The 21,965-nt window shown below is 34.8% G+C and overlaps 1 protein-coding gene across 32 annotated transcripts in view; it reads left to right on the top strand.

Moving 5' to 3' along the window:
- Positions 1-21,965, top strand: part of FIP1L1 (factor interacting with PAPOLA and CPSF1) — a 73,427-nt gene that overhangs the window by 26,714 nt on the left and 24,748 nt on the right. For 17 of the 32 annotated variants that reach the window (XM_078001933.1, XM_078001946.1, XM_078001931.1 and 14 more), the window contains 3 exons: positions 7,078-7,185; positions 18,035-18,128; positions 20,157-20,313. In XM_078001933.1, coding sequence (XP_077858059.1) covers positions 7,078-7,185; positions 18,035-18,128; positions 20,157-20,313 — 359 coding nt within the window. The remainder of the gene's footprint in view (positions 1-7,077; positions 7,186-18,034; positions 18,129-20,156; positions 20,314-21,965) is intronic. The other 15 variants (XM_078001945.1, XM_078001939.1, XM_078001937.1 and 12 more) reach the window with 1 other exon arrangement.

The raw sequence follows: 21,965 nt of genomic DNA, 5'->3' as shown, positions 1-21,965 counted from the left end.
CCATTATAAAGGCTTTGGCTTTTCCTATAAATTAAGTAAATGGGGACTCACTGGCAGATTTTGAGCAGAGCAATGAAATCTTACTTAGATGTTTAAAGTTTCGATTTAGTCGCTTTACTAAAAACAGACTATAGAGTTACTTAGGATGGGTGAAAACAGGGAGGCCAGTTAGGAGGTTGCAGCAATTATCTAGGCAAGAGGTAATAGTAACTTAGACCAAGATGATGGTGTGGAGATACTGAGAAGTCGGATACCAGATATATTTCAGAAGGTAAGCCTATAGCCTATCTTGATGGATTGGATGTAGATTGTAGAGGAAAAAGCAGTTAAGGGTGAATCCAAGGTTTTTGTTCTGATCAACTGAACCAGAATGATGGTTTTGTCATTTACAGAGGTGGAAAAGACCATAAGGAGGAGTGGTTATTGGAGGAAGAAGACCAAGAGTTCAGTGTAGAACATAATAAAAATGAGATGCCTATTGGACATGCAAGTGGGAAATTTGAGTAGGAAGTTGGCTGTATGGATCTGGAGTAGAAGGGAAGAGTATGGTTTGGAGATAATGAATTTAGGATAATCAGTGTTTACATATTATTTAAATGAAACTACAAAATGGAATAAAGAGGTAAGTATTGATGGAGAAGTGGTAAGAGACAGCCTTGGGGCACTCCCTTGTATGTCAGGAAAATAAGCATTAACTAGTAAGAGGAGACCAATAAGGAGGAATGATGAATGAAGTAGGAAAAAAACCCACTGTATGTCTTGAAAACTATGTGTTTCAAGAAGGAGAAATATCAGCTGTCAAATATCAAATCCAATTGATTGGTAAAGAAAATAAAGACTAAGAATGACCATTGGATTTTATTCGTGGTCTTTGGTGATCCTGACCAGGATCATTTTCATTTGTATAAAATGAAGTTAAAAGACTTTGTAATGGATTCAAGAAAGAGTGGGAGGAAAAGAATTAGAAAATATGGGCACTTTTTGGAAAACTATTTTCTTTCTTTGGGGGCCAGAGAAATGGGACAGTATCTGGAGGGAAATGTGGGATCAGGAGAAGTTTTTTTTCAAAACAAAAAAACCCAGTATATTGGCTGGCCACTGTGGCTCATGCCTGTAATCTGAGCACTTTGGGAGGCCGAGATGGGCAGATCTGTTGAGGTCAGGAGTTTGATACCAGCCCGGCCAATGTGGCGAAACACCATCTCTACTAAAAATATAAAAATACAAAAATTGCAACGCACACCTGTAGTTCAGGCTACTCAGGAGGCTGAGGCAGGAGAGTCACTTGAACCGAGGAGGTAGAGGTTGCAGTGAGCCAAGATCCGCGCCACTGCACTCCAGTCTTGGCGACAGAGTGAGACACTGTCTAAAAAATAATAATACTTACAGCATTTTGTGTATTTATGGGAATGAGTTACTGCATGAGAAATTGATGATGTAAGACAGGGAAGTTGTAGAGCAATGTCATTTAAGAAAGCCAAAGGAATGAGATGTAATACGCAAGTGGAGGAGTTGCCCTTAAGTAGAAGCATGGACCATTCATTCGTAAGAACAGGAGGGAAGGCAGGATACAGAGCACCAGTGCAGATGGGTAGGTGGATAATGGAGTGGGAATAATTGAAAGTTCTCTTCTGTTTGCTTTCATTTTTCGCAGCAAAATAATATGCAAACTTATCTGGTGAGAGTGAGGCTGTTGGAAATAAGAGACCATTGGAAGGTAGCATTGAGTGAGAAGAAAAGAGGTCTGAAATAGGTTTTTGGAGCTCTGTGAATAAACTAGGTGAAGGGAGTAGCTGGGCAGCTGGAGTGAAGTGTGGGGTCAAGAGAAGCCTTTTTTTCAAGATGAGAGAATTACAGTATTTTTATATGCTGATGGGAATGAGTGACACAGAGAAACTGTACAGTACTACTTCCTTATCTGGGTTTCGCTTTCCTTGGTTTCAATTACCTGTAGTATGTTACAATAAGATATTTTGAGAGAGACCACATTCATATAACTTTTATTATAGTAGATTGTTTTTAGATTGGTGCAAAAGTAATTGCGGTTTGGGACCGTGAAATTTAAATCATAACTAGGCTCAAACACATCTTTATTAATCAAAATAGGAACTATTACAATCATATTTTTTGCCAATGAGAAATAAGTTTCTTTATTCCTGTAGTGTAAAAATCCGTGCTTTGGGATTTGACAAAACTCTTGGAAAGCATTTTCTGTATCCCACTGATTGTGAAAGCGTTTTCCCTGCAAAAAGATGCTGTTGAGATGCTTGAAGAAGTGGTAGTTGGTTGGCAGGAGGTCAGATGAATATGGTGGATGAGGCAAAACTTTGTTGTCCAATTCATTCAACTTTTGAAGCATTGGTTGTGCAACATGTGGTTGGGTATTGTTGTGGAGGAGAATTGGGCTCTTTCTATTGACCAATGCCAGCTGCAGGCATTGCAGTTTTTGGTGCTTCTCATCGATTTGCTGAGCATACTTCTTAGATGAAGTGGTTGTGCCGGTATTCAGAAAGCTGTAGTGGATTAGACTGTCAGCAGACCACCAAACAGTGACCATGATTCTTTTCTGGTGCAAGTTTGGCTTTGGGAAGTGCTTTGGAGCTGCTTCTCTGTCTAGCCACTGAACTAGTCATCTCCAGTCATTGTATAAAATCCACTTTTCATTGCATATCACAATCCGATAGAGAAATGGTTCATCGTTGTTGCGTAGAGTAAGACAACACTTCATGAGGATGATTTTTTTGATTTTCGGTTAGCTTATGAGGCACCCACTTACTGAGCTTTTTAACCTTTCTGATTTGCTTAAAATGCCAAAGGACCACAGAATGGTTGTTGAGTTCTTCGACAGCTTCTTGTGTAGTTGTAAGAGGATCAGCTTCGATGATTGTTCTCAGTTGATCGTTGTCAACTTCCAATGGCCAGCCAAGGTTCTCGTCTCCTTTGTAAAACTTGTGGAACTACCACTGCACTGTATGTTCATTAGCAATTCCTGGGCCAAGTGTGTTGTTGATGTTGTGAGTTGTCTCCGCTGCTTTATGACCCATTTTGAACTTGAATAAGAAAGTTACTCGAATTTGCTTTTTGTCTAACATCATTTCCATAGTCTAAACGTAAAATAAACAGCAAGTAATAAGTCATTAGCAGAAAAATAAATAAATAAATAAAGCGAGAAATGCCCATTAAAATGATGTGTAACATAGCCACTTATTTAAGAATGTATTCCAGTACCAAACTGCAGATCCCAACAGTTCAAAAACCGCAATTACTTTTTCACTCACCTAATATAATTGTTCTCTTTTATTATTCTTGTTAATTTCTTACTGTGTTTAATTATAAATTAAATTTTATAGGCATGTATTTATAGAAAAAACATTGTACATATTGAGTTCAGTACCATCTTCAGTTTCAGGTATCCACTGGAAGTCTTAGGATATATCCTCCACTGAGCGTCTTAGAATATATCCCCCAAGAATAAGGGGGGGACTGCTGTATATTTTCAACTTTTCTCGAGATTAATGGCCATGGGTTTAAAATAAGACAAGCCAGCTGCTTTTTGGATGTTTCGGTTACTCTTTTCAGGTATATGAGTGTTCATGCAGATTAGCTAGAGTTGGATTTAACAGAAGTTATGTATCAGGCAATTATAAAAAAGGAATAAAGGAGACAGGTACATGAGCGTTTACTTGAGAGAGTTACTGTAATGATGGGCCATTGGCTAAGAAGAGATGGAGGGCAAATATAGGTAAGGGAAAGCTGAAAGGAGGTAAAGAAAGGATGGAAAAATTAGCAGGGCTTTCACTAGTAAACCAAAAATGAATAATTACCACTGCTACCTATAGAAGTTACCTACGTTGTCCATACTGTCACTTTTGTACGTAAAGGCCAGTAGCCACAACTCATTAGGGAAGTTTGTTTTCTGGACTCCATTTGATAAAAAGGATACTTTTCAGTCATTGTGAAATATTTCCCATAACAATATTTGTTTTTGTTTTATTCATTATATTTATGGAGATTGGATAGACATCTTTGAAAGTAAAATTGTATTGACTTTAGGGAGAAAACAGTAAATGTTATTCATTAAGACATAATACAGGACGCACAGTAGATGTTTAAGACTAACAAGCTGTACTAGTGACCTAAGCACTGTATTTCCATTGTTCAAAATCTTAGATTGCCTTATTAGTGTATAGATGAGTATTGATATGCTTGCACAGAACTTTTAAAAATATTTTTTCATGCTTTATCAATAGAAATGCTGGGTTTCCAACTTTTTGTACTACCCAGCAAATTGGCATTAAGTAAAATTTTATATTTAATATATCGGAATACTTTGCTTAATCTTTAGAAGTTTTCATCTTTTTGTGAAATAAATACAGAAAAGTGGCATATCAGAAATGTACATCTTGGTTAAATTTTTATAAACTAAACATACTTTTGTAAATCAGGATGTAGACTGATACGTTTTCATTACCCCCAAAAGTCCCCATTATGCCTCCTTCATTTGTTGTTGTCATTTAAAAAAAAGTTTTATTTTGACAAAAATTTAAACTTAACAAAGAATTGCAAAAAAAGTACAAATAACTTCCATATACTGTTATCCAGATTTTCCAGTTAATAACATTTTGTCATATTTGCATCATAATTTCTCAAAAACATTGTTCTTACTGAGCCATTTGAATGTTAATTGTAGGCATCATGCCCCTTTACTCTTAAGTACTTAAGCATGTATTTCCTGAGAACCAGGACATTCTGTTAGATAATCATATGGCACAGTTATCAAAGGCAGAAAATCTAATAGTGAATCAGTACTTTCATCTAATTGCAGGCTATAAATTTTGCAAGTTATCCCAATATGCTTTATGGCAATCTTTCTTCCTGGATTTAGGACTTAATCCAGTTTCTCGCATTAAATTTAACTATTTTATCATTTTGTTGTTCTTAAATCTGGATTAGCTTCTTAGCTTTTCTTTGTATTTCTTAACACTGAATTTTAGAAGAGTACAATCTAGTTGTTGAGTAGATTGTTCTTGGGTTTGCCTGATATTTTCTCATGATTAGATTCAGGTTTTGCTTTTTGGGCAGGAATACTATGTAAGTGATGATGTACTCTTCTCAGTGTATTGGCTTGGAGATACATGATGTCGGTTTGTCATGTTATTTTATTAGTAATGATAATTCTGACTTCGTTGTGGTGGTGTCCTTTGGGTTTCTGCACTGCAAAGTTACTATTTTTTCCTTTGTATTTAATAAGTAATTTATGGAAAGACTAAACTTGTTCCTCTTCAAACTTTTTAGGGATTTTAGCTCCAGTGATAATATTTTCTTTAGTCAGTTATTACTGTAATGGCTGCAAAATAGTGATTATGTAACTCTTATTTCTCTTAACATTTATTAGTTGGCATTCTACTTTAAAAATGAGCTTTCCCACTCCACCACTTATCACTTAGACTCATAAATTCTTATTTTATGTGTGAGAAAGTATGTATGTGTGGCTTACAAATATAGCTTATTTGTATACATGGTGTTTAAACCATATGTATGATTTATATATACTGAAATTCATTTTGATGTTCAAATTGTTCCTCTTCAAAGTTGCTCCGTGACCTTTTGATACGTCTCCACCGTTTTTTTTTTTTTTAAGGTTGTTTTTATAGTTTGGCATTACCAGGATGTTCCAGGCTTATCTTGTAGTTTCCCTGTTTCTTCCTTAGAAGCAGCCATTTTCAAAGGCACTCTGATTCCTTTTAGTGGGGAATGGTAATTAAAAAACAAGTTCAGGGTGCTAGCTGTGCCCATTAAACTAGGGCATCCTTATTTCCAGGCCTTTTCAGCACTCAGAGCTAGGAAAGAATTAGCATTTTCAAGATGAAATGGCCATGTGTGTTTTTTAAAATACATTTTAGTCATGAAACCATCATGTTTCTTTTACTTCCATTTGAACATCACAGGATTCTTATTCCTGTTTCCCTTTCCCTATTCCATGTTGCATCTCCTTCCCCCCCCACCAAAGAACCTGGCTCCCAGAATCTTGAAATACACATATAACAGATTCAGAACTTTTACTGTTATAAGAAAACCTATTCAGTAGAGTTTAGGATTTGTTTACAGTTTTTTCTTTGTCTCTTTTTAAGCTAAGGGTATATAGTTCGAATATTGGGTTCAGAAGTTTCCTACAGAGTTGTTTTGTTAATAATTTAAAATATATAATTTGGTTCACTGTATCTGTTTGTATGCAGTTTTAGCATTTGTTTTTCCTTCCACATTCACTGATTTATTTTTTGCATACGTTAAAACATCTGACAGTTCCAAAGGCAAGAGTATCCAAAGATATATAGAAACTTGTCACCTTTCTCTGTTTCTTTTATTCCTGTCAGAACAGATTTCATTTAGTTTCTGGTTTATTTTTCCTGTTTCTTTTTACATAAACAAGCAGATGCATAAACATGTATATCTGTCCTTTTGCTTTGAAAGAGCATCTTATTAGTTCTGTAAAGTATTGGCAGTAGTGCACATATCTGAACTTTTTATGAAGTATGTCAACAGGGATAAAATTAACTTTTTTGGGAACTTTGAAAGAGTTATTTTGAAATGGATTTTTTATAAAAATAGTACAGGTTTTTATGAAACACGTCAGAGTGTTGCTGTTAACTGGTCGCACTAACAATACTTATATTCATTGTTGAAGAATATAGGGAAAGAAATACCAAAATTTTGAATAAGATTTTGTAAAACTGCAAAAATTAATGTTAAGAATTCATAGAGGCACAGAAATGTATTTTTTAAATAATGTATTGTAACCTGATGTAAATCCTTAGTTCTTTTCTCATTTCTACATTGACATCATACTATGTTGAAGAATATTTCTAAAAATATTCTAGAGTTATTAAAGTGTTGATAGCACATCTATATTTAAATACTTAGTACCACAGCAAGTAGTTTATATGACTTGAGAATGATATTGTAGGAACATACTAAAAGACTTTAGAAAAAGCATGTCAAGAAAAAAAAAAAAAACAGAACAAGGGGGGTCAGAGACAACAATATGTAAGAAAAAACATAGAAAATTTATCTCACCAGAAACAGCACCTCTTCTCAGTCTCAGACAAGTACTGCCTCCAGAAAAGCCAATTCAAGCGTTGGGAAGTGGCAGGATCGATATGGGAGGGCCGAATCACCTGATCTAAGGTAAGGCTATTTTTAAACATTGGATACTCCCTGATGTGTAGATCATCAATGTTGTTTTGCCTTAATAGTAAGATAATAAATTTTGACTGTACCATATTTTTACCCTCCAAATTACGCTTTTTCAGGGTACAGTTGTAGGTTTTTTAGTTATCTTATAAATCAAGACCCAGCACTTGTCTTGCCACCCATCTTTCTGGCCGTTTATAATATTTAATGAATTACATTGAACCATGCTAATGGATGCTCAGTAATTTTTTTTTTCCTCCTCCTTGCTGCAGGTTAATTCTTTCTCACACCACATCCCATTTTTTAAAAATTCCCAGGTGCTTTTCACTACTTACCGAATAAAACCTAACATTCTGAGCCAGTATTTACATTCGGACCCGTAAAATTTGACTACTGAATCTTTCCAATCTATACCCTACTATGGTGCAAAAACCTGTGATATCATTAAGTGGACATAGTAGCTGCCCTGGAATATGCTATTTCCTTTATTGTTGTTACGGTTTTGTTAATGATCTACCCTCCATTGAATTTTGGTTTGTGTTCTGAATCTTAAATTTACAAAGCATACAACCTTGAATGGATATTATAATTTCTCCGAGCCTGAAAATTGAAATAATAACTTCATCTTTAAGGGATGCAATGAGAAGCAACTATGTTCCAATATGAAAGTACATTACCTACAGTGATCAATCTGAGAGATTGCTTTCATAACCTGACTTCAAAATGCAGACCAGAATACTTCCCTAATTTATCATTTGAGGTTTTAAATAATTATGGTATACAAGGGGTAATTTTGTTTTTGTTTTGCTTTTGTTAGAGAATTTTAAGCAATTTACCTAGTTAGCTCAATGCTATATAAATATATTTACAATTGTTTTAATTTAAAAACTTAAAAAATACAAATGTAAATTGTGATCAGATACCTTTGATCATAGCACCTAAAAGAAAAGGGAGGAAACACTACCAAAATTTGATTTTCTTACGTTTCGTTTTCTATACAGTCCTAATTATATATTCCACATGAGTTGTAAGTATTTCCTATTAGGAAAGAAGCTTAGTCATTCTTAAAAGTGGATATACATCTCAAAGTAAGAATATCTACATTGTAAGTCTAGTAACTAATGTAGATAAAAATATATTACCTGCATTCTTAGAATATTGTCAGTTGCATTTGTTGCTTTAGTAGGTTAAGGAAAGTTTTCATCTTATTATTTTGAAAGTACTCATTGATTTTTTTATCTATATATTATGTAATACTGATTTGTCTTTGAACACTAAAAATCTACTTGAAAAACCAATAGAAATTTCAAGAGTTATTTTAAATAACGGTTAGATCTGACAAGTGTAGAATGAAGTGTATGAGTCTTTTCACATTCAACATCTCCGTGGAACCTAAAAGTTCATAATCGTACTAATACAATTTCTGTATAAAAACTAACTCGGTTATTGCATAGAGAAACACTTGGATTTATATTTAACCTGGCAGTGTGCACGGCCTATTTACTGAACCTAAAAGGGCCAGACAACAAGATCTTATAAACTTATCATGCTTTTGATAAAGAAATTTAAACTTACAACTGTTTTATTGCATAAGTATTGGACTTGGATTTTAGGTTTCGTTTTGTCAGTAACTACCTGTGTGAATTAAGGAAAGTTTCCTAACATGCCTATGCCTCCATTAAATTGTAACATAGTAGAGTTATACGGTATAATTTGGAAAGCCTCTTCAAACCTGAAATTCTTTATTTTTTGACTAGTCCCTGGTTTACAAGGGAAACTAGTCCTTGGTTTACAATGGAAAAAGAGATTTGAGAAATTAGAGAATTTGCCCAAATTCACAGCTAGTTAAGAGGCAAAACCAGAACTAGAATACCTGCTTTTCTGGCTTGTAGTACTGATAGTTCAGGCAAGTCCACTTTCATAGACAAAGGCATAGAAATACTTAAAATAGGCCAGGCATGGTGACTCACACATGTAATTCCAGCACTTTGGGAGACCGAGGCAGGTGGACCACTTGAGGTCAGGAGTTCAAGACCAGCCTGTCCAACATGGTGAAACCCTGTCTCTACTAAAAATACAAAAATTAGCCAGACGTGGTGGTGGGCACCTGTAATCCCAGATACTCAGGAGGTTGAGGCGGGATAATCACTTGAACCCCAGAGGTGGAGGTTGCGTGAGCCGAGATCACACCCCTGCACACCAGCCTGGATGACAGAGTGAGACCCTGTCTCAAAAAAGAAAAAAAACAAATACTTAAAATATGTTATTTTCAATGTAATTTTAAACTTTTTTTTTGTTTCTTTGGCTTTGTTGTTTTAACATCTGAAATTCCTTTTATATCAGCTATTTGACTTAGAATGTTTTATTTTAAATTGTTTTACTTTAGATATAATACTTTATTTTTGGACATCAGATGGCTAATTTATAGCGAAAATATCGGTTCCCATATCTGAAAGAGATACATCTCAGTGCTTTATCTTTAGCAACTCCATCTATACCTACTTCTCTCTAAAAAAGATGCTTTGGAAACAAAAAAAACTCCTCACTTTGACTTTGTAATTAGTCTCAAGGAATATATGTGGAAGGAAATTTGAGGCTGTATTTTCATTATGTGTTTTGTGCTTTAGAAAATTCCAAAAATAGGCTGGGTGTGGTGACTTATGCCTGTAATCCCAGCACTTTGGGAGGCCAAGGCAGACGGATCACCTGAGGTCGGGAGTTGGAGACCAGCCTGACCAACATGGAGAAACCTCGTCTCTACTAAAAATACAAAAATTAGCTGGGCCTGGTGGCACTTGCCTGTAATCCCAGCTACTCGAGAGGCTGAGGCAGGAGAATCACTTGAACCTGGGAGGCAGAGGTTGCAGTGAGCTGAGACTGCGCCATTGCACTCCAGCCTGGGCAACAAGAGTGAAACTCTGTCTCGAAAAGAAAAAATAAAATTCCAAAAACAGATAACCTGGATAAAAGCTACTTTTTCTGTTTTTAAACACACACACACACACACACACGCACGCACACACACGCGCGTGCTCTCTCTCTTTCTCTCTCTCTCCCCCCCCGCTCTCCCCCTCCCTCCCCCTCTCTCTGTACCCCCCTCTCTCTCTTTCTCAGCAGGCTACTTTTCCTCTTAAAATACACACACACATTCTCTCACTCTCACTCTCTGGTAGTGTAAGAAAAACTAGATTCCAGCTCTTGTAGTTAATGTAACTGACAAGTGTAGAGTTTGAGGCATTGCTTAAATGTTTGTAAAGAGCAAGTAAATAATGATTAAGATCTTTTTTGTAAGTTATTATATTTGGGCTGGGTGCTGTGGCTCATTGCGTGTAATCTTGGCACTTTGGGAGGCTGAGGTGGGTGGATCACTTGAGCTCAGGAGTTTGAGAGCAGCATAGGCAACATGGCAAAACCCCGACTCTACCAAAAACACAAAAATTAGTTGGGCATGGTGGTGTGCACCTGTGGACCCAGCTACTTGGGAGTATAAGGTGGGAGGATTACTGGACAGGTGAGGCTGCAGTGAGCTGTGATCGTGCCACTGCATTCCAGCCTGGGTGACGGAGCAAGACCTGGTCTCTAAATAAAAAAATATATAAATAACAGTTACTGTATTTTAAGTTGTGGCCTTATCATATGCTAGTGACTATTAATTTGCATAATATGGTGTTTTTCCAACTTTAACAGTATTCTTCAAGCCAAATCTATAAGTGTTTTTCAAACTATAACAGTATTCTTCAAGCTAAATCTGTCTGTATTAACAATGGCATTTTATTGGTATAAGTTTGCTTTATAAATTCAAATTTTAACTCTTGGAAAACTAATTAGAAGAATGAAGCAGTTTTAGTGAGTGTAGGAAATTGAAACTGGTAGTATGGATAATTGCTGTAAACATATCCTAATGCACAGTTTGTTTTTTTATTTTGTTTCTATTTTTTGTTACCAAGTTCTGTTCCTCTTAATTTTCAAGTGATAGTTTATTTTTCTTAAGCTTATGTTCCTATATTAGAATGCTTTTTAACTGATTCATACTCTTGAATGAATAGTAAAAATTGCTTTTCAGCGTTAAATCACAAATACAAAATGCACGTATTTCTTATATTAAACACAATACTTACAATAAAACTGAATGTTAAATGAACATTGTATCTAAGAATGACCTCTTCCTCTGACTATCTCCTTTTATGTCTTGATGAGACACTGTACTGAAAAGATGTGCCTGTACCTCGGGGCATTTGGTCAAGTGCTCTGAATGCATGGTGCTATAGTGTGTAGTTTGTAAGATTTTATGTTATTGGACATATGAAGGCCTTTGTGGTTGTTAGTTTGTTTTTTTAAGTTTCTTGTAGAGCTGTGTCTTTTCCTATCATTGATACATTTAAAAGCATGAAATTAAGCATAAATATGGAAGATAGAGCTTTATTCCAAGCTCTATACAAAAGTGAGTAAACTTGTTTGCACTTTTAAACACATTCGTGTCCTCCAGTGAGTAAAATTTGGGCTTATTTCACCTTTAAACATTCAAGGTTTTTTGTTGTTTTAAATAGGGCTTAAAAATTGACATTTTAAAAATTCAGACCCCAGGAAATTAGTATGCTAAGCACTGTTGAAGAAGAAAGGAAGGGGTTTGAAGTTGGTTATGCTAAGCATGAATCCTGGTGCTGCCACTTTATAATGCAAAAGAGCCTCTTTCCACATATATGAAAATGAAACTAATTGGACGTGTACTTTATTTTTTCAAGACAGAGTCTCACTCTGTTTCCCAGGTTGAGTGTAGCGGTGGGATCGTGGCTCCCTGCAAACTCGAACTACCAGGCTCAAGCAGTCCTCCCACCTCAGCCTCCCGAGTAGCTGGGACTACAGGCATGCACACCATGCTCGGCTAATTTTTTATTTTTTGTAGAGATGAGGTCTCACTATGTTGCTCAGACTGATCTCTCCTGAACTGAAGTGATTCTTCTGCCTCGGCCTCCCAAACCCCCAGATCCCCAAATCACACCTGAGATTACAGGTGTGAGCCACTATGCCGGCCCATATACCTTAAATGTGATGTACTTATAAGGATTAAATCAGTTCTAAGCTGTGAAAGCACCTATTTCAGGGCTTGAAAGATAAATCGGCCTGGCGTGATGGCTCATGCCCATAATCCCAGCACTTTGGGAGGCTGAGGCAGGCGGATCACCTGAGGTCAGGAGTTCAAGACCAGCCTGACCAACATGGAGAAACTCCGTCTCTACTAAAAAAAAATAAAAAAAATAGCTGGGCATGGTGGCATGTGCCTGTAATCCCAGCTACTCGGGAGGCTGAGGTAGGAGAATCACTTGAACCCAGGAGGAGGAGGTTGCGGTGAGCCGAGATCGTGCCATTGCACTCCAAGCTGGACAACAATAGTGAAACTCCATCTCAAAAAAAAAAAAAAAAAAGATAAATCAGACACTTAGTGAGTGTCAGATCTCCTCTTTTATCAAGGGCTTTATCAGTCTCTTTAAATATAGTACCGATAGAAAATAAATTGTATGTCTAGAAAAGTGTTTTGAATTCTGTGATTTTTATTTTAGACTGGGTTCTTTTTCTGGACGGGATTTTTCATTAATAAATTGTTACTCGAACATTAGAATATATTTTCTTTATAAATCATGTATATACTATAGAGAAAATTATTCTTGTGCTTGTGAAAGTAAAACGTACACACAGGTATAGAAACAGTACCATGTCAGACCAGTCATGTTGCCCAGGCTGATCTTGAATTCCTGGGCTCAAGTACCACAAAACTAAAAGATCAGTAGAAAAATATGTAATCAATGATATTCTTACCTTGGTGGATGTGACTTTAAATTTTTTGTGAAATAAATAAATATTAATTTAACTACTTTAAAAGTTCTTTCTGGAGGGAACAAAATGTCTAGCAGTCTCTTGAACATGCCCTTAAATGTGTAGTCTTCAACTTTGACTATATTGGAATTACCTAGGAAGCTTCAAAAAAGTGTTGATGCTTGGGTCCCAGAAATGTTATTTTAAATAGTTTGGTGTACACCCTGAGCATCAGGATTTTGATATGCAGGCACGGTTGAGAACCACTGATTTAGAGACTTGATTCTGGGTTGGCATAAAGATTAAAATCAAATGATAGCTAGGCACCTACAGTTTTGAAGTAAAATGATAGATGTAGTTAATGGGAACTGATATTTGCATAGCATTTTACAGCCTCATAGTCTTTTTCTTTATGTGCTTCTCATTTGATTTACATTTTCTGCCTCTTTGAATGTCTTTTGGTTGGTAACCACTATCAAAGGTGCATGATGCTTCTGTTGCAAGCAGTTGGATAGGTAATATATTTGCTAAGTAGAAATTGTGCACATATCTGCCCCCCCTCCATCTTTTCTCTCTGCTCATAGTTGTCCCTCCATCTGAAATGTTTTACCTTCCCATCCTGTGTGCCTAAATCCATCCTATATGTCTTTTAAGGCTCATCTCTTTCCTAAAGTTGCTTAAAAGATGCTACACAATTTCCATGCAGAATTGTTTACAGCAATCTATTTGCTTATGTGACCTGAATTAAATGTCATAACAAGTGCACCTCTTTTCAAGTTGGGAATATGAGGTAGCCACATTCTAGGCTTTTTCTCAGAGAATGGACCCTTGAACTGTTTGCTGCGCAGCTCTTACTAGAAGCCCTTCTGTGAGAAAACATTCATAGATGTCTACATTGATACGTGATTCATCCATTCTTTTACAATATGGTTATGAACTTTCAAGCAATATTTCAAGCAAAATAATTTGAAAATTTGCTATAAACTCTGGACTTTTGCCTGAAAATTACATGTATACATATGTATTTATTTAGAAATCAGGGACGTCTTGATTCTTTAGAGAACCATGTAGCTAGTTAAGAACTTGAACTATTCTCAAAAGCACAGATTATTAGATCAAGCCTGACTATTAAGAGGGCTAGATATGCAGACCACGTTGTTTTGCTTCCCCTAATTAAATTGCTCTTCTTGAATTGGGCATTGTTGTGCTTTACTCCGCGTTAAAGAGCATTTTGAGAAACAGCTCTGTAAAATTCCATTTTTTTTGGTAGGAATATTGGAGAGTTTATTTCCGTATTTTTGAAAACATGAGATTGCAGTCCATTAGTGGGTTGTGAAACAATTTGGTGGTCCCAACTATTATTTCTTGTTTTTGTATTATTTTGCTTTTTTCCTATGCTATATTTAAATATTAATAAAATCACATTTTGTCATAATGTCACTGTTTTTCCTTTTTTAAGTATTGTTTCATGAACCTTTTTTAGTTTTTAATGTAATGTGGGTACTGGTACTGTATTGCTGTGTAAAATGTACTTCTTACTGTGTTTTGGAGTCTTGTACTCATTTTCTCTTAGACTCAGAGGAGAATTTTTTTCGTTTGTTCTCGTTTGTAAAATGACAGTAATGAGAGTTGCTACCTTATGGGTTTATCATGAAGACTAAAAATATATAAAGTCTTTAAAACAGTGCTTACCTTGCACATAGTAAGTGCTCCATAAATACTAGCTGTCATTACCGGGAAAAACAATCTTAGAGGAAAAGCTTTGTTTTAATCTTATGCACATTAAAGACATTTGTTATTAATGATGTCCTTTGCTTTGGCTGCCAAGAAAAAGCAGCTGAGATTTTTTTTTTTTTTTTTTTTTTTTTGAGACAGGCTCTTGTTTTGTTGCCCAGTCTGGAGTGCAGTGGCACAATCAACAGTTTACTGCATCCTTCATCTCCTGGGCTCAAGCAGTCCTCTCACCTAAGCCCTCTGAACAGCTGGGACCACAGGCATGTGCTCCTATGCCTGGCTAAAATTTTAAATTATTTGTAGACACAGAGTCTCGCCATGTTGCCCAGGCTGGTCTTGAATTCCTGGACTCAAGTAATCCTCCCGCCTCAGACTCCCAAAGTGTTGAGATTACATGCATGAGCCTGACCTTCAGAGATCAATTTATGGCCTTTTGTCTATCTTCTATTAGCCCTGATTTGTCATCTCAAACTTTCTGTTGCATCTCTGCAGGGAGCCCTTGGATTCTTTCTTGGACATCAGAATCATCAAAACATGATAATTTTTTTAATTTCAGAGTTATTTTTATATTCGTTTCCTGAAGTTCCGTTGTAACTTCAGAGATATTTTTATATTCATTTACTGTGCCAGGAGGAGGGTAGAGGTCTTGGAAACATTTACTGCCTGTTTAAACTGTACATCAACTCAGACACCCAGAGTGGTTAATTTCTTAGCTTTTTACTAGATGATTGAGTCTAATATGGAAAAGAGATTTTGATAATAGCATTAGCTGTCTACCTTACCGAACAAGTTTGTTGGCCTAATTAAACCTACGCTTTGTGGAACTCCTATGTTACAGTAGATTTCCTCATAGGGAAACTCTATTGAATCTTCTTAAGCAATGAAAGAAAAAGCTGTCCATTAAGAACTTTCATGGAATAATATGGTTCAATATTTTTTTCCAAAATGTGGCATCAGAATAATAATATATTTTTAAATTATTTGTCAGTGTTAGATATTATGTGCTTTTTGTTACTCTGGTACATACTGTGTGTCTATCATAAAACATTTCTGAACAAAACAGTAAGCTTCATTTATATGATTAAGTCAGTTGATGTGGTTAAAAAATACAGGCACAAGGAGATGTTTTGAAAATGTAGAGAATTGTAATTTTCTGAACTCCCTTTAGGGATATACTTGTTAAGGCTGATTTCTCAGTTATATGTTTTTAGAAACATAGTATTTGCCATTTTGAATCTTTAGTGATTCAAAAAAATCAATTTAAAGCTGAAAAAAACTAATTAGACTTCTGACCATATTTAAGGGTACATTTTAGTAGATGAATACTTCCACGTGTCCCAGACTTTTTGAAAACTGGAGATCCTCGGAAATAAATGGTAAAAGACAGGCTATAGAAAATTTTCCCCTCAACAGGAAAGTTAGTCTTATATCTGGATCTAATTTTTAACACTTTTAACAGTTTGGAGAATTTGCTATCTGACTTTCAAGTCCAAACAAATACCTCCTTTGTTTTTGATGGGAATAAATTTAAAAATGCGAAGGAGAGAGTCCAGTGATTGGCAATAGAAAATAGTATAAAAGGAAATAGAGTGAAAGTAAAAATTTTGACAATGGAGGGCAGCAATTAACGGAGAGGAAATTATGGCCTCAGAATGCACACATGTATTTGGTAGGATGTTGGAATATGAAATGTTTGTATATCAGAGGGCTGATGGCTTGTGCTTTGATAATGCAGTTATGGTGGGCATAGCTTTGCAATTTTAATTATAGGGAAGAAATTGAAGCAATATTTGTTTTATCATAGAGATACTTGGATTTTTGTAACGTGAATATTAAGATCTTTCCTCAGCTGTATTGGAGGATATGTTAATCCTCCAATGAAATCATTCTTTATCTTTGGGATCATGAGGAAATCTAGGAAGTCAGTGACTCAGGCATAAAATCAGAAAGGCTTGAACATTTTTAAATTGTACTAAAATTATAGAGAAGGGAAGTCTTAAATGGTCAAGAAATGGTAAGTGGGAACTATGTACTTGAAAACATTTCAGCATGATACACTTTTTATAGGGCTGTCTTTGTTAGCACAAAATAATTAGTGGAGTGTTTCAAGGTCTACTTGAGATAAACTCTTCCTAACTCAAGATTTCCAGAAAAGTCTTAAATTTCTCAAAGGTGAATTGTATTGCTGGAAGGAAACCTAGCTCAAGGGGAGGGGAGGTCTGTAGTCTTTGGGATCAGAAAGACTCAGGTTTGAAAGTTAGTTTTGCCTTTTAATTCATGCTTAGGTCAGTGATTTCACCTTGGACCATGGCTTGTCTCTAACAGGTATACAGTAATTTTTAAGTTTTTGTGAGGTTTAGATACAATGAAGGTTTGGCATCCAACCAATGGTAGCTGCTGTTATTTGTCATTTTAGGAGCCTAATCTAGTGACTGTCGAAGAATCTATGATGTTTTAATTGTTTTCCTTCTATAAAGTTTTAAAGGCAGTATTGTTCAGAAGTGAAATCTAGATGAAGAGAAATCCATCTAATTTGCATCTGTTTTTCATTGCCTATTTCTCCAAGTGATTTCTATATCGTCTTAGGCATGCATACTTTTATAAAGTCCTTCATCTGCATAATAGCTTTTAACATTATTTTAATTATTTAAAATCACAACTTACTAGGTTTTTCTCTTAAATTTGTAACATTGTTTTGTGATAGACTGTTTTTTCCATATCCTAATAAACTTTAAAAAGATTGTAAATAGAGGTAAGGCAAGTATTTAAATATTTGAATTTTTCTATCTAAATGCAAGTTATGAGAAATGGCAAACTGGTTCCTTTTGTATATTTTTTAACACTTGGAATATATCCTGTGTGTGTTAAAATGAGCAATATTTTCAGTCCTTTTTGGGGAATATTTAAGGTTTCTGTAACTGAGCTGTAGTATGTGCTACAATTGTAGTGGCCCCAAAATTTCCATTTGTCTAGCATTTGCTGTCTTATTTAATTTCACAAAGATAAATTTATTTGGAGACTACTAAAACTAGTAAGTTTAGAAGAAGAGCTCTACAGAGACTTAAAACTTAACATTATGATCATTGTTGGGTATGTTGGTTCTGGCTTATTAATAAAAATGTTTATGACAGTGCAAAGTAGTGAGCTTAAACTCAGGGATATTTTCCAGTGTGTATTGTGATCTGATTTTATTTTAAAATTTATTGCAAACACATTTTGTTTTTCTCTCTTACTGCTTTTATTATTTTTTAAGCATGTAATTAGGTGAAACTGAATTGATTCAATTTTTGTGTTACAGGAGATTACCTGGAGCAATTGATGTTATTGGTCAGACTATAACTATCAGCCGAGTAGAAGGAAGGCGACGGGCAAATGAGAACAGCAACATACAGGTTTAGTATTTTCTTAAATTGAAGGATGATATCAGCATTCTAATTTAATTTATTCAAGTCATAGTGCTGTGCTGTGTTTTAGGTGATACAAAGAGATTTAAAATGTGGAACGAGTCCTCCTTTATTATAAAGGCATTTCCAGTGAGAATTTGTAATTTCTGAATCTCTTTTTAATAGGGTTTTTTCCTTTTCTTTGATAGAAACGTAATACAGTTTGAATATCTGTTATCTAAAATGCTTGGTACCAGAAGTGTATCAGATTCTGGAAATTTTCAGATTTTGAAATGTTTGTATGTATGTAATCTTAGGGATGAGACCCAAGTCTAAACATGAAATTTATGTTTCATAAATAAGTTATTTAATTTATTATAATGATTTGTTAATTTATGATCATCTTTTTTCCTTTGGCAACTCTGAATAAACTCTGTCGTGGGCCTGAGTTTTGATTGTGACCCGTCACATATGAGTTTGTGTGTGGAATTTTCCACTTGGAATAAAATATTGGTGCTCAAAATGTTTTGGATTTTAGAGCATTTCAGATTTCAGATTTTTGGAGTAGGAATATTCAACTTGTATATAGGTTCACTGATTGAAAAATAAAAGACCACCAGTGATTTTACCACCTAAAGATAACCACAGCTGGTACATCTCTTGTTAGTAAGCAAAATTGGGATACTATTATATTTCTGTGTATACTTTTTTCCCCCATCAAAAATTACTTGCATGTTTTCATATTCTTAAAATATGATTAAAATATCTTCCTGATAGCTTCACTGGATGAATATACCATAATTTATTTAATGTGACATTTCCGGGGGAGGTGTAGAGTTCCTTTGTTTTTAAGTGAAAAAATGAGGGGAGGTGAATTATCAGTAAGCTGGATAATTGATGTTAGAACTTTAATAACTGAGACTTCCAGCTATTCAGTTTGGCCATACTTTTTTCATTATTTATTCTGTTTTCTGAGTCCTTTTGAAAATGTCCAGAGCACTTTATTCTCACCTTCGATAAGTTGATCATGTAAAAATATTCCTTTTAGCATCTTTAAAGGCAAATCATTTCTATAGTGGAAGATGTTAGTCCATTTTTCCTTTCCTCTTACCATTAAAATGCCATGATTTCTCAAAATAAATACTTAAAGAAATAGCTTATCAGCGTAAGCCCTACAAAAAACACTGCACTTAAATATAGGAAACATTAATAGAGGGATTGTATGTTTAAAAGATTGCTTTAGTCAGCAAGGATCTGAGAAGTATAAATTAAATATACAACATTATGTTGGCTGTCTTTCCCAAATTTATTTACACATCCTTGGGGACCTTACCAAAAATCCAGATTTTGAGGTGCCAGTTTGCTTGTTTTATTTCAGTAGGTTTGGGGTGCTGCTTATGGTGTCTGTCCCTTAACCTGTTCACACAAATAAGCATTTTGCAAACATTACTTTATTTTTCAAGAAAAAACCCTGTTCTTAAACTTACAAGGCTCACATGATAAAGTTATTTACATATCTTGCTGCCTATTGCTTGCAGTCTGTTGATGCATGCCTGACAGTCTCTTATTTTGCAACCTGTTGATGACAGGCCCTCGTACAGTGAATGACTGACCTGCTGCCATGTTAATTTCTTAAGGCTAGTGTCTGATTAATGATTACATTGCCTTAATTGAATACTTTAACTTTGGTTGGGTGACAACGATAATACTTGTTAAATGATCTTTATGAAGTACTTTTTTCTTGTGTGGGGTGTTTTTATTACTTACTTTTTATTAAGAAATTTTTGGTAATGAGCCAGTTGTTTTTTCTTAAGATTTGAATATGCACATTTTAAAAAGTATATGTGTGTGTATGCTCACATAGGCATATGTATGCACATATCACACATATAGAACTATTACTCTCCCTGCAAAAATACATATATGTGAATTAAACTACCATTTACTTTGTTTCTTAGATTAAATGAAGTTAATTTACTAAGATTAATCTTACATAGTATTTATGCATCTGTTTATTTAACTGTGTTCTAATTTTAGGTCCTTTCTGAAAGATCTGCTACTGAAGTAGACAACAATTTTAGCAAACCACCTCCGTTTTTCCCTCCAGGAGCTCCTCCCACTCACCTTCCACCTCCTCCATTTCTTCCACCTCCTCCGACTGTCAGCACTGCTCCACCTCTGATTCCACCACCGGGTAAATAGTAAATAAGACATTTGACTTTGAAAGAAAAATAGCTTGCGAGTGTTTTTTTAAATTTTTGACAATTAAAATAATATCTTGATCGCATTACATTAAAAGTAATAGATATTATGTTTATCTTTAACAGATTCACACTGAAACAGATATATATGTGTCTTGCTTTTTCACAGTATAGGAAAGAGACAGTGTTCTAAAATTGAGAAGAATATACAGATACCAATCTTGTGATTCAAAAATATGATAATGATCCCCAAACTTAAGTTGCTAATAGGATATGTATAAATCCATACTCAGTTATAAACTTTACCAGTGTTAATTTGTTTTAAAAGAAGCATTAAAGATACTTTTAGGATGGGAGTAGATAAAAACATTTTATCTTGTGAAGAGATTGAAATTAATATTTCAGTCTGGTCTTCTGTATACTGGTTTCCTTTTTGGAGACTGCTAGTGGGTGCCTGGTATTTACTTCTTTTAAACAAAAGTGATATAAATGTTTATCATATTTATAGCTACTTTTGATTACTAATTAAAAACCAGGTTAGTGGTGATAGAGAATAAACTCACAAATAATTCCCAAATTTTATTTTTATTTGAATTTTTCATCTGGTTGCCTCTCTTACTTTGTTTTTAATCTTTATCTGCCTTAACCAAGTTTTTATGAAACTAGCAAGATTGATTAAGAATAATAACTTCTTCCCAGGGAGAAAGCTAGTAGTAAATGATGAAAAAATAGCTGCTTATCCTCATCAGGGCAACATGAAAGACATGTATTAGGCTTTACTTCCTATTAATAAAATCAGTTTATACTGGAGAGCCATGTACTCTCACTCACTTTTATTTGCAAGAGAGCTGTCTTTGTTTTAAGGTGCCAGTTGTGATCGGAGTACAGAACCAAATACAGGGTCTGAATAGTCCTTCCCTAACATATTCATCCTTGGCCTCTAAATGTCAGCCACTGCTTCTGTCTTTCATCCTCAGTGCCTTTGATTTCCTTCCACTGTCACCTCTACTCTCAAAAAGTATGGAAAAATATGAAAAAATGACTTGTGGCTTTAGAGGGTCTGTTGTCTCAAAAATAGAGGGAGGAGGAGGTTGTAATATAGGTTTGAGGTCCTTATTCTAGACAACATTAGTATTTCTAAATTCAGTGAATTTCTTGTTCCAACAAATAGATTGAGCAGAAACCACTCATTAGTTGGGGCTGACTTGTGGTTCTTGTGTCTTTAATATGCTGAGTAATAACCAAATGAAAGGGGACTTAGGTGATTCAAAATGAGGACTTCTGTGATTTCTATATGAATCCTTTGTCCTCTGAAAAAGAATTAGATAAATAAAAGAAATAATGTTTTAACATATTTGATTAATGATACTAAAAAATTATTAATGTTTGTGTTAATAATCCTGCTGGATTCCTTTGTAATATTACTTTACTAGGTAGTAAGTGATTTGAAATAATTTTCTTTTTTATTCTTAAAAATCTTTTTAAAAATTTTATTTTTAATTGACGGTATTACTTGTATATGTTTAATGGGGTACAGTGTGATATTTTGATCATGTCTATGTTGTAGAATGATTAAATCAAGTTAATATATTCATTGGCTGACATACTTACCATTTTCTTGTGGAGAGAACATTCTGAAATCTAC

Source organism: Macaca mulatta, chromosome 5, assembly GCF_049350105.2.
Source record: "Macaca mulatta isolate MMU2019108-1 chromosome 5, T2T-MMU8v2.0, whole genome shotgun sequence".
Classification (NCBI taxonomy): domain Eukaryota; kingdom Metazoa; phylum Chordata; class Mammalia; order Primates; family Cercopithecidae; genus Macaca; species Macaca mulatta.
Note: the sequence above shows the minus strand (reverse complement) of the source record. Positions and strands in the feature narration are given on the sequence as shown.